General features: G+C 47.9%; 1 protein-coding gene across 12 annotated transcripts in view; it reads right to left on the reverse strand.

Moving 5' to 3' along the window:
• Positions 1-723: 723 nt before the first annotated feature.
• The window catches only part of LOC138567640 (zinc finger protein 391-like), a 954,911-nt gene continuing 940,768 nt past the window's right edge, over positions 724-14,866 (reverse strand). For 11 of the 12 annotated variants that reach the window (XM_069646091.1, XM_069646090.1, XM_069646086.1 and 8 more), the window contains one exon: positions 724-5,538. In XM_069646091.1, the coding sequence (XP_069502192.1) occupies positions 4,619-5,538 (920 nt within the window). In that variant the 3' untranslated portion in view covers positions 724-4,618. The remainder of the gene's footprint in view (positions 5,539-14,866) is intronic. The other variant, XM_069646096.1, reaches the window with a different exon arrangement.

Consider the following 14,866-nt stretch of genomic DNA (forward strand, 5'->3'; position numbering starts at 1 on the left):
AAGAGGGAATTGAATGTTTTAGAAGTAGTATTTAGCGAGGAGGAAAAACTAGCTTTTAAAATTGTACAACGGTATGGTACCTTAGGCACGCCTTCTGATTTATTAGGTGTAGTAACTAGTAACTGAAACTACTGAAGACTGACCGTTCCTCGCTACTGCTTAAGAAAAATGATATCCTCTTTGCTGGTGGTTTTGTGTCTGGTAATTGATAGCATTAGCTCTCTTGAAGTTCTAGCAGACAAAAGGTAAATGGGAATGGGGTTGTCATTGTGAATGTCCCCTGCCTTCGGGAAGAGAATCAGTTTTAGAAATCGGGTCTAAATCTTGGGATCCCCCAAATGCCTCCTCGGGGCTCAGCATCATCTAGCATTGGGTAGCACCAGGCCCATTTGACCACCCTCCTCACTCAGAAGCCTCAGAGTTAGACAGGCGAGTTTATTGTGTGCCCCAAATTATAGCAACTTCAGACTCCATTATTTTTCTCCCCTTATATGTTGTATGCTATTCAGTATTAACTTAAATCTGGCAGAATGATTTTCACAGTAAATTAAGTGCTGCATTTCACCCTGTAACCTCAATCTGTGCCTTTAGAACGTGTGAGGATAGACTAGGATTGTGATACAGTGCCACTACGTCCTAGCTTGCTTCTAGACCAGCGATGCGATACAAAACTAAATACTTTTGAAATTCGTTGCTTTTTGTACATGAACTGAAGGGCACATATATTATTTAATGCTTTTATTTTGTGAATCAACTCCTTAGTACTTTGTTACTGTGTTTTTTCCACAAAGAAAGTTAGCCGTGTAAATGGTTGCCTTCTTGAAGTTGGGTTTTTCATGAATATGGAATTACAGGTATGGATCTTATTTACAATTTGGGACATGCTGGGACAAACATTTGTTTCACTTAATCGAGCAGATTCTTAAAAACTAGTGAAAGCAAAAAACCACAGAGGATGAAACTTTTTAATTTGTGCTAGTTTCCGTTATGCCCAGGTCATTTTATTTTCAAAGTTGCCCTGCGCACTTGAGGTGGCTGGGTAACAACATAAAAGATACACTGGCAAGCCCTGTTTCATACAGAAGTGGCGGGAGCGCACACAAGGCAGTACTCGACACTCTGAAGCACACGAAAGACCCAACTCACAGGAAAGGTAATATCCTCGAACCGCACATCAGTGCCCCTGCCCACACTCCATCACAGCTCTTCAATCACACTCGACTGGTCATCCCATCTGGCAATTCCCTTTGACATTAGTCACACAATCCCATTCAAGCACACCATTGGAAACCCAGCAAACAAGCTTTCAGATCATTCAAGAACTTCCCACTGGAGGTTCCCAGAGAAGACCTTGCCAAACTCCACTTCACATGGGCAGATGTACCTCTGACGAACCAGGACTGTGACTCTTTTCTTCAAGAACTCAATACCCCCAACATCAACCACCATACCCCAGTAAAACAATGCACCCTCAAGCTTAAATGTTCCACATCCTGGTATACTCAAGAACTAAACTTCAACAAACAAACCATCAGAAAACAAGAAAAGACTTGGCGAAAATCCTGCCGCACATCCGACCTCGCCCTGCTCAAGGAACTCTGTGCTACACGCAGATGACTGATCACAACTGCCAAGGTCAACTTCTACCAAAACACCATAGCCAAGGGCAATAATGAAAACAGAGCCCTCTTCAAAGCCATCAAGCGCAGCATCAACCCTCTGCCTGATCCAGCCATACTGCATTCCATTGAACAATCCACTGCCATCAACTTTCTTCATCAACAAGATCAGCATGATCCGCCAACACATAGACCCCAACTGTACACTACACATCACATTTCGCAAAACCACAACTACATGGACAACTTTCAAGACACTCACTATGGAAAGCCCCACTGCCACATAAACATTCCTTATGGCCACATTGTACATCGACGACACCCACCCTGCCTTTGTACTAAAGACCCTTCCTACTGAAGCACTCCTCCCTTACCTCACAATCATTAACAGCTCCATATCTCAAGGCACCTTCCCTGCGACCCTCAAAACTGGATTAATCCTCCCGTTTCTCAAGAAACCCACACTGACAAACTCAGCAACTAACGCGCCATCACCCGTCCTAGGTAAGATCCTTTAGAAAGCAGTAACCACCCAACTCCGTAAACAACCGCCTTCAGTACTACCAATCTGGCTTCAGACCCAGATGCAGATCAAAGATGGCTACCATCAAGGTGATCAACGAGCCCTCAATTAGGGCTTCCTTGCCTCTTAGTTTTATTTGACCACTCAGCAGCATTTGAAACAGTAGACGTCCAGACACTCACCAAAAATCTACATCGCTGCACAGGGATCAGCTAGATTGACCATCTCTCCCAGGTTATACTGGGCTCTTTCTCCTGCCCTACCTCTATCTACACCTGTGGTGTCCCCCAGGGCTCCAACCTCCTCAAATTCCGGAAGCTCCTCAAGACCTTCTTTTTCACCTCCTCCTTCCCTTCCTCTGCTAAAATCCCACAGTTGCTGAGATTGGTGACCAGGGCCTTTATGTATCCGCTTGGGCCCTGGCCTCCCATACCAAATCGTCCGCTCCCAGCACTTGCCTTGGCACCCCCTGGCCTACACCACCACAGGTTTGCACTTTTATAGGCAGCTGAGCACTCACCTAGGTACTTACAGCTGCTCACTCCCTAGCACTTCCCTCCTGGTATACCTGCACCTATCCCCCAAATCCCTCATCCCTTCTCTCTCTCTTTCCCTCTGCACTTGCACGTTCTGAATGTTCACAAGGCCTAGTAGGTCTGCCTCTATCTTTCATTGTTTTTTGATTTTCATTCCCATGTTCCCTCCCTGTTGCACTGTGGGCGCTTTGAAAAACAATTTACTTGTTGTATAAGTGCCTTACAAATGTTCTTGTAGTATAAGTGCCTTCCAAATGCACAATAACATAAAATAAGCTGGTTCAAATCATACCTTGCTAATCGCCACAAGTTTCTACAAATGGACTCCTCCAGATCACCAGCTATACCCATCACCTGTGGAATCCTGCATGGATCCATCCTCTTCCTCTTGATCTTCTATCTTTACATGTAACCACTTGGAATCCTCCACGCTCCACACAACATTGGCATCCACCAATACCCAGATGTCACACAGCCTTATCTCAAGATAACCTGTATCAAAGTGATCCACAGGCCTGCCTGTCATTGATCCAGTTGTGGATGTCCATCTCTTCCCTGAAGCTCAACCCCTCCAAGACTGAACTCCTACTTCTGATCAACAACACTGAACACCCTGATATCCAGACCTGGCTCTCTGCTGTGCACCTGAAGGGCTTCACACCCCAGCTGGCCACTTGTGCTAAGTCCCTCGGGTCTGACATTGACAGCCAACTCTCCTTCAAACAGCATATAGCAACGAAGATACAAACAGCTTGGTACCACTTCTCTCTCCTGCAGAAAATTAAGTCCTTCATCCCAGAAAGCAACTTTAGATCTGCTCTCCAATCAATGGTCCTCTCCTACCTGGATGGCCTTACAGTGACTACCAAGGCACCCCTGAGATGTTGTCCTGCATGTTTCAGAATGACTCATTAAAGGGCTCTGCAAATTTGACCACATCAGCACAACCCTCATCAACTGCACTGGCTCCCGCTGCAAGCACGTATCCACTTCAAATCCTCCTGCGTCAGTTACAAGGCTAGAAAAAAAGAACACCTGTGGGAGACATGCGTTTCTCGTGACTCTGACTAAACATCTATCATCATCATTCTCGCTCAGTCACACTCCATTCAAAACATTTTCTTCCTGCAGGAGCATTTCTGTGCTCAATGGTTTAATGTACAAAAAATAATCATCTATCATGATGATGATAGATGTTTAGTCATAGCCACATGAAACACATGTGTCCCCCACAGGTGCTCTTTTTTTCTAGATTTCCATTCTGGTAGAGGGAGGCACCATTCCGGGCACCACCTTTTTTACGGTCATCGACAAGGCTGTCACCCTGAAGTCCCCCAAGCTACTGCACTGAGAAACTTAGCATCTCCAGAGACCTACAATACACCAGAAGTAAGGACATGTGCACACTTGAACTCCACCGGTGCAGGAAGGAAAAGTACCAGAAGACAGGCCTTCTCTGTCTACTCCCAAAGACTCTGGAACCTCCTCCACATCACCATTAGAATTGCATGCTCACTTTTACAGTTCAAAAAGAAGCTCAATACCCTCCTCTTCAATGAATGGCTCCTCTCTAACAACTGCGTCCACATGCCCTGCAATCCCCACCCTACCTGAGAATGAGTGATCTTATCCCCCAGTGTTTTCCCCTTCTGGTTGCTTGGATATCCCTTGTTGACGAATTGCCCACCTTCCCCCTCCCCTGTTGTTAACTCCCCACTCTCTTGTTTCTCTGCTCCTCTCACCATGTTAATCCCTCTAAGATTATAATGCATTCCCTTGCTTCTTGAAGCTAGGTCCATGCTCAATAAAAACTCTGATAATAATAATGTATTACAGGTCTCCAGCACCCAGGTGAGTGCTAGGAGTGCATTTCACTAGGTTACATAACTTTAATTGGCTTTTGGTCACAATATGTCTCTTGTACGGACACCTTGTAGCATTTATATAGTTTTCAATATATGAATGAAGCAATTTTGTTTTGTGTGTATTGTTTGGTGTTCAACAAGGTTGTGCTTTTGACTGAAACGTTTTTCACAAACATTGCATTGATAGGGTCTTTCACCTTTATGAATTTTTTCATGTCTCTGAAGAGCTCCTTTTAGACCAAAACGGTTCCCGCACATAGTACATTGAAAAGGCTTCTCCCCTGTATGTGTTATTTCATGTCTTAAAAGAGCGGTCATTGAAGAAAGACTTTTTCCGCACTTGGTACATGTGACTCTTCCTTTGCTTTCATGTGCTTGTTGATGTTCATAATGATTGTCTGCCTCGCATGGTTGTTCAGTTTTGCTAGTATGAATTTGTTGGTGTCTATGACGAGCTCCATTTTGACTGAAACATTTGCCACATACAGTACAGTGATACGGTCTCTCCCCTGTATGTGTTCTCTCATGTCTAGTAAGCGCTGTAATTGAGGAAAGGCTTTTTCCACAGTCTGAACATGTGAATGTTCTCCCTTTTATGTCATTTGTTCTTTGATGTTCAGTGTGGCCATCAGACTGGAAGTGTTTTTCACTTTGAGGGAAATCGTAGACGTGACCCCTTTGCAGCATGTCAGATTCATTTGCTATAGTGTTGTCACTTATTTTGGTACTCTCAGATTCGATATAGGTGTCTGTTCTTTGTACATGTGAAGTCATCTGATATAAACTAGGACATGTTCGCTCTCCAAACTCATGTTGCTGTTGTTCATTTTTCTCTTCTGCCATTGCCTGGTCACATTCTGGCCAGATTGTGCGTGTACATGTTTTTCTTTCAGAAAAACAATGGACCATTTTTGCTTTGAGTTTTCGTGACATAGATTTATCATCACATTTTAAAGAAATATTAATTCTTCTCTTCCCCTTCATGCTTCCGTTGCCTGTTGGATTAATAATTAAATAAACATTATTAGCATTTGGTATGTCAAACAGCATATTATATCAATATTAAACAACAACAATGTCATGCAGTAGGACATGTTGCCTGGAGGCAGCTGCTAAGGGAGGTCACTGAGACATGGTGCTGCACATGATTTCTTACTCAAGAATCTAATAAACCACACCTTAAATATGTATCCGGTTGATTATGAAACAGTAATGTAGCATCTGAACTTGTAAAGCCAAAAATATTAGAGTGAAAAACATAGCTTGATGCTAAATTATTTTGCGTTTTTAATTGTAGACTCCTAATGTAATCAGATGTTATGTAATAGAAACAATCCTACACAACCACAAAGTTTCCTTGTCACTCTATATTTAGTTATTATATCAAAACAATTTCATTACAATACTTAATTGACGCGTCTTGATCAGGGAGGAAGAAGCATAATCACGACTTAAAAGTCAGAAAAATGTTTCAGAATGTTCATGGCCTGATGCCACTGCAATAAATTAAATAATTTTCATTCCAGCATCCACATTCAAAGTTATGTCTGACAAACATCCACAACAGTTGAAACCTGCAATTACCTGAGTGAGAGAAGTGAAGAGATTTACACAAAAATATTATGTAGGGCCAAAACTATGCAACATATACAGAACGCAGCAGCCAGACTTCTCAAACTCTCGCAAAGGGACCACATCACTCCAGCACTAAAGATTATACATGGGCTGACAGTCAAAAAATGAATCACTTTAAAAACAATGTGTATTACACACAGAGCAATGCAATCCACAGCCAGGACCAGCATTCTTACAAAAGAAACTCACCATTTACCAGCTGACCAAAACACTCAGATCCAGCAACGACATGGCCTGGAATCTAAACCATACACAAGGAAAACACTTGGTGGATCAGAATTCTCTTGCAAAGCTGAGAAAATTTGGAACTCCCTCCCAAAACAAATATGAAACATAAGGACCCTCTAAAATTTACAGAAAACTCAGAAAAACCTGGCTCTTCAACTCAGAACTGGACAAAAACGAACGAGCAACAAGCACTCCCCACGGAAGGAACACACAAAAGGCAAAACAGAAGATTAGGCCAGACCACGACAAAGTGCAGAGAAGTAGAGAGATCTCTGAGTGGGAGGGAAACCCAGGTGCATCCGTTCCAATAGAGGGCCCTACCGGAAACTAAGGAGATAGAAATGTCCTAAATTGAACCACAGACAGAGGGTATTACTTTGAAGTTTGTTTTATTTGTAAATTAGGATTGAAGGGGAAAGAGTGTCAACCGAACAGATAAACAACAGGGTCCAGGGAGTTCAAGTGCACAGGGACGAGGTCCACCAACCTCAAGGGGCCCAGGGAGGCGATGGTGACTGCACACCAGGATATGCCAGGGAACAAAGCAGTGTAGACCTCCATTAGTTTGAGCATAGGGGGCATGTGGAGGAGGCATCACCACTAAATAACCCTGCTAACAACCCACAACACTGAACAGAATATAGGAGGGAGATCACCTAGCACACCACAATGCACAACTCTGGCAGGGACATGTGCCACAGGTGGTCAACACTGAGGGCGTACGATAAAGCACCACCACTAACCAACCCCACTAAAAAACTCATCCATCTGCTTACACCGCTCAAACTCTAAAAACACACCCATACAGCGCAACTAAGTGTACGCACGTCATTACACCGCAACAACGAAACAAGCTACACATAGCCTTGCACAACAGCACATGACAACCAACCAAAAGTTCACACCTACGCTCAGCGAACAGTGTAAACTGAACTGAAGCTGCCAACAGCACATCACAGCTTTCTTGCGCTTTTTTCCCACTCAGTCCTACGAACTTACCCTACCATCTTGCTTTTCAGTTCCGCCAGTGCCAGGGGACCACTCAGGTGATGATACTGTGCTGTATAAATATCCTTTAACATAACATAAAATAACATTCTGTGGGACACAAGTATTGGGTTGAATGTTCTTCCAGGAGACCTACCAGGTATGTTTATCAATCATGGAAAGACCTTCAGGGGAGGCAAAATGGCATGTCAGATTTCTGACAATATGGCAATCTGTCCTCAGAAGTTATGAGTGTGATGTCATGGTGCTAAATGCTGAATTGCTACTGCTTCCTAGCATTGCAATAATAGGTGTTAAGATCAATTTTAAAGGCTCTCAATTTATTGCGCTTCGAAGAATGGAAGGATGAGTGAGCCCCCCTGCTGGGATTCTAAACTGTAACTGCAGATAGAATACAGGTCTTTGAAAAAGGAGAACTTACTAGAGATGAAATCTGAAAGGAAACTCTCCCAAATGTTGAAGATATACTGAAAGGAACAAGTTACTTACCTGTAACTATTGTTCTCCAGCATGGGTCTGGCATGGATTCACATGCTCATGAAAATTCCCCATCGTCAGGCTGAGAATCCTCGGTAAAAAGAAAAACAGTTTGACTTTCACTTACAAACTGTATTCCTCCTCTAAACCAATCACAGTCCCCTGGGTCGTACTACCTCCATTAAATGACAACCCTCTCCCTAGGCTCCTCCTCTGGCAGCCATCTTCAGATTTCGTAAGCACGTAAAGTGGCAGTATGAACAAGAAGAGCCGCAGAGGGGGACGGAGGGCAGGTTCGCATGTGAATCATTGCAAGAACCATGCTGGAGAACAATAGTTAAAGGTAAGTAACTTGTTCCTTCTCCAGCATGGGGTCTGCCATGGATTCACATGCTCATGAATAACAAATACATAGCAGTACCGCATTACAAAACCACGGAAGGTGGCAAGGCTCAACAGAAGCAATCAAGTCTTACCTCTGGAACAGACTCACGTCAGGCGAATAGGTTGCGTAGCACTGCTTGGCCGACTCTAGACTCCTCCCTGGATTCCCTGTTGACGCAGTAGAACTTCATGAAGGTGTGCGTGGCATGGACCACCACGTAGCAGCCCTGCAGATGTCCAGCAGGGGCATACCAGCTAGGAACGCCATAGTCGCAGCGATCGCTCTGGTGGAGTGAGCTCTCTGACACCTGGCCAGGGGTCGGTTCGCCAACCGATGACAGTACATGATGCAGCCAGAGAGCCACCTTGAGATGGAAGCCTTGGACAATGCCTTCCGATGATTCACAGGACCAAAGTTCACAAACAGCTGTGAAGTCTTTCGAAAACTAACTTCAGGGCACGAGCAACATCGAGCGAGTGAAAGGCCCTCTCAGCTGGTGACGAATTTACTTGTTTCGGGAAGGAAACAAAACAGGTAACATCAAATGTTCGTTGAGGTGAGATTCCGCTGGAACCTTCGGCATGAAAGAGGGGTGGGTCTGCAGCACCACCCTCGATTCGTGGAAAGTCAGGTATGGCTGTTTGCAGAATAGGGCCTGTATCTCAGCCACCCTCCTGGCAGAGGTGATGGCCACAAGGAAAGCCGTTTTCCACTAAAGGAACCTGAGAGGGGCCTGATGCATCAACTCAAAGGGGGCCCCCATGAGCCTCGTCAGAACCACATTGAGTTCCCACAACGGGGCAGGAGCTTTCACCGGTGGGAAAGAACAAAAAAGTCCTTTGAAGTATTCCTTGACGAGACCTTCCTGGAGACCTGGTGTAGAGGGAGATAGACGCCAGATGTATCTTGATCGAGGCATGCGCCAGTCCGGCCTTGACTAAGGATTGCAAATATGGAAGGATCTGCAGGGCCGTGACCATCAGAGGGGTAATCTTCTGCGACCAGCACCACGTAGCAAAACGCTTCCACTTGAGACCGTAGAACTTCAAAGTCGACGATGCCCTGGCCTTGGCAAGGACCTCCCTGCAGTCTGCAGGCAACTCGTATCCTCCAAACTCTAGGGTTGCAGGAGCCAAGCCCGCAGGTTGAGCGATCCTGGGTGGTGATGCAGGACCGTGCCCCCTTCTCTGGCGAGAAGATCCGGGACCGCCAGTAGCTTGAACATAGGCGACGCCGACAGGCTGAGAAGGTCCGGATACCAAATCTGCCTCTGCCACACCGGGGCGATTAGTAGCATCCTGCACAACACTGTCTGAGTGTATTGAACGCTCGTAGCAGGAGAGGCAACGGTGGAAACGCGTACAGAAACATTCCTTCCCACGGGAAGGAGAATGCTGGTGTAATCAGCTGGTAAACCTCTGGCATTTGGAGGTCACAGATGTCACAAACAGATCGATCTGGGGCCTGTCCCAATTGGCGAAGATGTGGTCCACCTGGTCCTGCCGAAGTCCCCATTCGTGGCAGCAGTGCAATTCCCTGCTGAGGGAATCCGCAATCGTGTTCTTGACTCCTGCTAGGTGAAGAGGGACAAGGAACATTTCTTGTCCGATGGCCCAGCGGCACAATTCCTGCGCTTCCCTGGAGAGAGCCACGGATCGAGTGCCCCTTGTTTCCCGATGTAGAACATTGTGTTGGTGTTGTCCGTGAAGATCCTCACCACATTGCCCTTTAGAGACTGAAGGAATGACTTGATGGCCCAACACTCTGCCAGTAGCTGCAGGATGTTGATACGGAGATCCTTCTCCTCCGGCAGCCACAGGCTTCTGGCGTGCAGATGTCTGTGTGGGCTCCCCAACCTTCCAAGGAAGCATCCGTTGTGACCGTTTCGTGGAATGGTGGGTTCTGAAACCCAATGCCCCGGGCGCTGTTGAAGTGGTCACCCCACCACCTTTTTGCCCAATGGAACTCGTCCAGAGTGATCTTGTCCGTGAAGTTTACGGACGCATGTACCCAGCGAGCGTCCAGTAACTTCTGAAGAGGTTCAATCAGTAACCTGCAGAGCCGGATGAGGCAGATGCAGGAAGACATCATTCCGTGCAACGACTTGATGGTCTGCACAGTGGCTGTCTTCATTGGCAACAGCTGTTGCACCTTACCTTGAATGGCTGCTACCCTCACCTCTGAGGGTGATGCTAGGAAGGACACTGTATCGAATCTGGCCCCCAGTAACAGCGTGTTCAGCAACGGTGAAAAGCAGGACTTTGGATAGTTGATGGAGAATTCCAGATCCGTCAGCAGCTTGACGGCTGTCTCTGTGTGTCCAATGGCCGACTCTCGGGAGCGGGCCCAGATGAGCCAGTCATTGAGGTACGGGTAAACGTGAATCCCCTTAGATGCAGATGGGCCACCACCGGTGGCAGGAACTTAGTGAACACTCTGGGGCCGACTTCAAGCCGAAAGGTAGGGCCTTGAACTGGTAGTGCTGTGCCTGCACTACGAAGCGTAGAAACCTCTGCCATTTCCTGTGAATGGGGATGTGGAAGTAGGTGTCCTCCAGGTCCAGCGACGTCATGAAATCCCCTCTTTCCAGTTGGCCGAGCACATGCAGCAATGTGATCATCCTGAATTTCTGAGACTTGAGGTACTTGTTCAGACGTCGCAGGTCTAGAATGGGCCTCCAGCCCCCCGTCTTCTTTCTTACTAAGAAGTATCTGGAGTAGACTCCGGAGCTCTGGAGTCGCTAGGGAACCAGCTCTATCGCCCCTTTTCGTAGCATGGCCCGTACTTCCTCCAAGTGCTGAGGGACGTGCTGCTCCTGATGTGCCACCGGAGGGATCTGCGGACACCTGTACTGAAATTCCAGGGAATGTTCTTGGGCAAGAGCGTCCAGCACCCATCTGTCGGTGGTGATCTTTTCCCACTCACTGATGAACCTCGTCAGCTGGCCTCCAACCGTGGTGCACGGATGGGGACCCGACGTCTTGGCCGGTGCAGGCTTGCTTCGCCACCGGCACCCTGGCCTGCTGGTGACGATGACGCTGTGCTCCTCCCCCGTAGACCTGGGACCAGCCTCTGTGGGTTTCCTGGGTCGTGGATTTGGAAGGATGACTGTACAAGGAGGAGAAACCTTTCGAAGACCTCTCTGACTTTCCTCTGCAGGAACAACAGGAAGAGCAGTGCTGTTGGAAGGTGCCCAAGGCATGGGCCATCACTGCCTTGATGGCATGCAGGGACTCGTCGACGACCTTCCCAAAAAGGTTATCTCTGTCGAAAAGCATGCCCAGAACCTTCGTTTGGGCCTCCTGGCAGAAATGTGTGGCCTTAATCCGGCCTTGGCGACAAAGGCAGACACTGTTCCCCATTTGCCGGAAACCCTGTGTCTGCCACGTTCAGTGCCACTATGATGGCGTGATCCGACGCTACCTCTCCCTCCTGCAAGAGGGCGATCGCCTCCATCCTCTTGTTGTAGAGGAGGAACTCCAGAATCGGACCCAGCTTGTACCACAGCTCCTTGTCATAGGATTGCCAGTGTGTTGGCCGCCTTGATGGTGGACACTGCAGTGTAAATCACTTTTCTCCCCATGGTGTCCAACTTCTTACCCTTGCTGTCCGGAGGGACTGAAGACGAAGAGGATGGGTTAGATGACTGCTTCCTCGTAGCAGCCGAAACCACTGAATCCGGGGATGGTTGCCACCTCAGGCACTTGGGTGCGGATTCCGGTACCCGGTACTTCTTCTCCAGCCTATACTGCTTGGCTGGAGCCGTGCACGGGTTCTTCAAGAGGACTAGGCCCTACTCCTACACGTCATCCAGAAGGGGCACCACCATAATTGTCTTCCTCTTGGCCTCGCACCTCTGGTATAGGAAAGCCTCCTTCCTGGTTTCTTCAGGCACAAGCTGGAACAGCTCGGAGGCTCTGGCGATCATAGAATGGAACGAATGGAATTATCTCACCTCATTTGGTGGGGACACCATAGGCTGCGGGGACCTGCTGCCCGTTCTGACTATATCGTCATCGTCGTCCGTCGTCGTGGCTATATCCGTCCCCGTGTCTGGGTATGCTGGGGGAGCCGAAGCGGATGTGGAAGCTGAAATCGGGTCGTTGGATGGCGCTTCTTTTTGTTTGTTGGCGGTTGGTCGGTGGCCTGGGGGACCGTAGTGACAGGCCCTTGGGGCATCCTCTTCTGGATCTCCGACACCAAGGTGTGGAGGGTTGATAGGATGTCCAGAGACACATCCCTCGGCAGAACTAGTTTGATCGGAACACTAGGCCCCGCGCTGCAGTCCTCCTCTTCCACGTCCTCGTGGACCTTGTGTAGGGACTCCAAGTCCTTGTTGTTGACTGTTCTGGGGCCTCCTTGCCCCGCCCCTTTTTTCCACCCTGAGGGGCTGTAACCGGGTTCTTAGGTGGTGTCCCCTTTTGCAACGTGCCGGCAGACCTTTGGTAAAGTCACCACAGCGGCCTAGCGCCTCGGAGGAAGGGATACCTTCTGCGCTGTGGGGGCTACCTTCTCAGGGTCCACCCCTTTAGCTTTCGAGAGAGCAGCCGCCACCACCTCTAACGTCGCTGAAGACTTATCCTGTGCCGCCTGGGCCTTCTTGGGCAGCTCTTCTTCGTCGTCTGTGGCTTCTCTGGCTTCTCCCACAGCTTAGCCAGGTTGGACGACTTTCTCTTCGAGGAGGAGCACGATTTCTGGCTAGCAATGGAGGCGATCGCGCCCTGTCTGCCGTGGGACCCGCTTCCGCAGTGACCCCGGTGGACCCAGACTTGCGGTGCTTGGCCTTATCTTGGGCCCCCACGGATGAGGCGCCCTCACAGGACTTAGAAGCCTGCACCTCGGACCGACCGGCCTTGGGGGAGGCATGCCCCTGCTCGGAGCACGGGGCAGAGGCCTTGCCATTCAGCCACACTGACAGCCTACTGTGCCTGTCCTTTGTCGTCTTCTAGGAGAATCCGCTGCATATCTTGCATTCTCCTTCTTTGTGGTCCGGATGCAGGCAGTAGAGGCATTGCAGATGCTTGTCCTCTACAAACACATTTCGGAGCCTGCACTTGGTGCAGGAATTGAAGAGGGACCTTCCTTCTTGCTTCTTCTCCATCATGGTCGGAGGGCGCGAAGTAGGCCCGATGGCCTTCTGGAAACTTTGACGATCTTCGCCCTTGAGGGGTGCTGAACTTCACCAACAACGGATCCCTGCTGTCGGCAGATGGAGAGAAGAGCACAAGAGCAAACTCAAGGACTCCCAACATTGAAGGGTGCAGTAAAAATCTGAAGATGGCTGCCAGAGGCAGGTTTAGGGAGAGGGCTGTCATTGGATGGGGGCAATATGACCCAGAAGACAGTGATTGGTATGGAGGAGAAATACAGTTTGTAAGTGAAAGTGAAACTGTTTTTCTTTTTACAGACGATTCCCAGCCTAACGGCGGGGAATATTCATGAGCATGTGAATCCATGCCAGACCCCATGCCGGAGAAATATGTTTACAAAGCTAAAGGAGCACTTGTACTTTACGCTTTTAGAGTGATCTACAGTACTGTCATCCCTTCACTGCAACGAGGGGTGGAGGATCAAGGAAGGCCATAAATACCTTATCTCCTTGAGGAGGAATGCATTCTTTATACCTTCCTCCTGACTCACGAGAGCCAATTTATCTTTATGTAGGATCATTTATAGTGGACAAACTAGGGGACCCAGATATGCTGCTACTATCCACCGGGAATTCTACACTCACTAATATTAAACACCTAAGAAGAGCAGTAAAGGCAACGTTTGTTACTCTTACTCAACAAATCAGGTCTGCTCAATACTGTGCAATAATACTTAGATCAGTTTATTATTTTACAAAAACCACATAAATTCATATTCTTTACAACATTTTTAAAGTGAGTGTCTATCATATGATATATATATAGAGAAATACTTTTTTTGTTGATAGGGATTAGTAAGTGCATCATTACACTATCATTCTCATGAAAACGTAAGTTTGTAAAATCACATCAATTAAAAATCATTTTGGGGGCGTGGCTTGGAGGCCAACCATGATTGCTGCACCATTTTGTGGCTCTTTGGAGACAGGAATGATGGCGGACAAATGAGTCCCTTTCCCAGCAACCTGGACCCAAGCGTGGTCGGAGGATCATGCCAAATGTCCACTAGTGTAGTGTGGGGTTTTGATACCTGAGGGTGGACATGCCTAGCGGGTCTCCTCGCTGCTGCCGAGAGGGCTGCACCTGGGTGCCGATTTGGGGAGGCAGCGCTCTGGAGGGCTGACAGGAGCCCTGGTGGTGTGGAGAGGTCCGTGCCGAGCATGGGAAGAACCAGAGGATTCCCAGTGTGAATTTTGAAGTAGCAGTGAGAGTTCTGGCGATGGACGTAATCTTGCTGGATCTTCACAGGATGCAGTCATGAAACTGCAGTCAAAGGCCGGCCATCTTAGGTGCAGGCATGGGGACCGGCAAGCTTGGAATTGATCCACCCTATCCAGGATTGATTGACTGTATACTGGTGTGGTGCATGAAATAGAATCCCCGGAGTGGTAAGCAGAATACATAATTGTGTTGGATTAAGTCTCAACATTTTAAAGCTTG

This window comes from Ambystoma mexicanum, chromosome 2p, assembly GCF_040938575.1.
Source record: "Ambystoma mexicanum isolate Mex_15411 chromosome 2p, UKY_AmexF1_1, whole genome shotgun sequence".
Lineage (NCBI taxonomy): Eukaryota > Metazoa > Chordata > Amphibia > Caudata > Ambystomatidae > Ambystoma > Ambystoma mexicanum.